The following is a 2,486-nucleotide window of genomic DNA, read 5'->3' on the forward strand; positions in this document are numbered from 1 at the left end:
GACTTTTTCTGTCCACACTTCTTCCGTCCGCTTTTTTCTGTCCACACTTCTTCCTCCGTTTTTTCCGTCAAACTTCTTCGTTCTCCGCACTTCTTCCTCCGCACTTTTTCTGTCCACACTTCTTCCGTCCGCACTTTTTTCTGTCCACACTTCTTCCGTCCGCACTTTTTCTGTCCACATTCTTCCTTCCGTCCGCATCCTGTCCACACTTCTTTTTCGTCCGCACTTTTTTCTGTCCACACTTCTTCCGTCCGCACTTCTTCCGTCTGCAAATTTTTTTCTGTCCGACACTTCTTCCGTCCGCACTTTTTCTGTCCACACTTCTTCCGTCCGCACTTTTTCTGTCCACACCTTCTTCCGTCTGCACTTTTTCTGTCCACACTTCTTCCGTCCGCACTTTTTCTGTCCACACTTCTTCCGTCCGCACTTCTTTCCGTCCGCACTTTTTCTGTCCACACTTGTCCGTCCGCAACTTTTTCTGTCGACACTTCTTCCGTTCATGCCTCTGTCCACACTTCTTCCGTCCCACTTTTTCTGATCCACAAACTTCCTTCCGTCCGCACTTTTTCTGTCCCACCTTCTTCCGTCCGCATTTTTCCGTCCACACTTTCCTTCCTCCGCACTTTTTCTGTCCACCACTTCTTCACGTCCACACTTTTTCTGTCCACCACTTCTTCCGTCCGCAATCTGTCCCCAACACTTCCTTCCGTCCGCACTTCAAAAGTTTTTCTGTCCACATTCTTCTTGCCGTCCGCACTTTTTTCTGTCCACACTTCTTCCGTCGTGCACTTTTTCTGTCCACACTTCCTTCCGTTTTTCCGCTTCTTCCTCCCGTTCCGCACTTTTTCTGTCCACACTTCCCTTCCGTTTTTCCGCACTTTTTCTGTTTTTTTCCTACACTTCTTCCGTCCGCACTTTTTCTGTCCACACTTCTTCCGTCCGCACTTCTTTTTCTGTCCACAGACTTCTTCCGTCCGCACTTTTTCTTCCGTTCCGCACTTTTTCTTCTGTCCACGACTTCTTCCGTCCGCACTTTTTCTGTCCACACTTCTTCCGTCCGCACTTTTCGTCCACACTTCTTCCGTCCGCACTTTTTCCTGTTCTTGTCATACACACTTCTTCCGTCCCCGCAGTTTTCTGTCCACACTTCTTCCGTTCCGACTTTTTCTGTCCACACTTCTTCCCTCCCAACTTTTTCTGTCCAACACTTCTTCCGTTCCGCAATCCTGTCCACACTTCCCTTCAGTACGAATTTTTCTGCATTCTTCGTCCGCACTTTTCTGTCACTTTTCCATCCGCACTTTTTCTCGTCCACACTTCTTCGTTCCGCCACTTCTCCGGTCGCACTGTTTTTCTGTCCACACTTCTTCGTTCCGCACTCGTTCACCTTCGTCCGCACTTTTTCGTCCACACCTTCTTCCGTCCGCACTTTTCGTCCACACTTCTTCCGTCCGCACTTTTCCGTTCCGCAATTTTTCCTGTCCACACTTTTACGTCCGCACTCCGTCCACACTTCTTCCCCCAGTCCGCACTTTTTCTGTCCACACTTCTTCCGTCCGCACTTTTTCGTCCACATTTTCCGTCCGCAATCTGTCCACACTTCTTCCGTCCGCACCTTCTTCCGTCCGCCACTCTTTGTTCCGACTTCTTGTCCGCACTTTTTCTGTCGACACTTTTCCGTCTGCCCTTTTTCTGTCCACACTTCTTCCGTTCCGCCAAGTCCTGTCCAACACTTTTTCTCCGTCCGCCATTTTTCTTTTCCACATTCTTCCGTCCGCCCACCCTTCCTTCGTCCGCACTTTTCTGTCCAACACTTCTTCCGTCCGCACTTTTTCTGTCCACATTCTTCCGTCCGCAACTTTTTCCTGTCCGCACTTCTTCCGTTTTTCCGCACTTTTTGTCCAACACTTCTTCCGTTCCGCTTTTTCCGTCCAACATTCTTCCGTCGCACTTCTTCCGTCCGCACTTTTTCTGTCCGAACTTATTTCCGTCCGCACTTTTTCTGTCCACACTTCTTCCGTCCCGCAACTTTTTTCTGTCCCACACTTCTTTCCGTCCGCACTTTTTCTGTCCACACTTTCTTCCGTCCGCACTTCTTCCGTCCGCCAACTTTTTCTGTCCACACTTCAATTCGTTCCGCACTTTTTCCGCCACACTTCCTTCCGTTCCCGCAACTTTTTTCTGTTCCACACTTCTTCGCCACACTTTTTCTGTCCCCACGCTTCCGTCCGCAACTTTTTCTGTCCACACTTCTTCCGTCCGACTTTTATGTTCCACACTCCAGTCACAATTCTTTCGTCCGCTCTTTTCCTGTCTGCACTTCTTTTCCGTTTTTCCGCACTTTTTCTGTCCACACTTTTCTTGTCCCCATTCTTCCGTCCGCACTTTTTCTGTCCACAATTCTTCCGTCCGCACTGTCCACCACTTCTTCCGTCCGCAATTCTTCCGTCCGCACCTTTTTCTGTGTCCACCACTTCTTCCGTCCG

The 2,486-nt window shown here is 49.5% G+C and overlaps 1 protein-coding gene across 1 annotated transcript in view; it reads right to left on the reverse strand.

Annotated features, from left to right (window-relative positions):
- Positions 1-497: 497 nt before the first annotated feature.
- The window catches only part of LOC135218016 (axoneme-associated protein mst101(2)-like), a 12,289-nt gene continuing 10,300 nt past the window's right edge, over positions 498-2,486 (reverse strand). The window contains exons 3-4 of the mRNA XM_064254161.1: positions 1,414-2,486; positions 498-1,097 (exon numbers count right to left, since the gene is read on the reverse strand). The exon at positions 1,414-2,486 is cut by the window's right edge and continues 132 nt beyond it. Of these exons, the coding sequence (XP_064110231.1) occupies positions 498-1,097; positions 1,414-2,486 (1,673 nt within the window). The remainder of the gene's footprint in view (positions 1,098-1,413) is intronic.

The sequence above is a fragment of the Macrobrachium nipponense genome, chromosome 9, assembly GCF_015104395.2.
Source record: "Macrobrachium nipponense isolate FS-2020 chromosome 9, ASM1510439v2, whole genome shotgun sequence".
NCBI lineage: Eukaryota > Metazoa > Arthropoda > Malacostraca > Decapoda > Palaemonidae > Macrobrachium > Macrobrachium nipponense.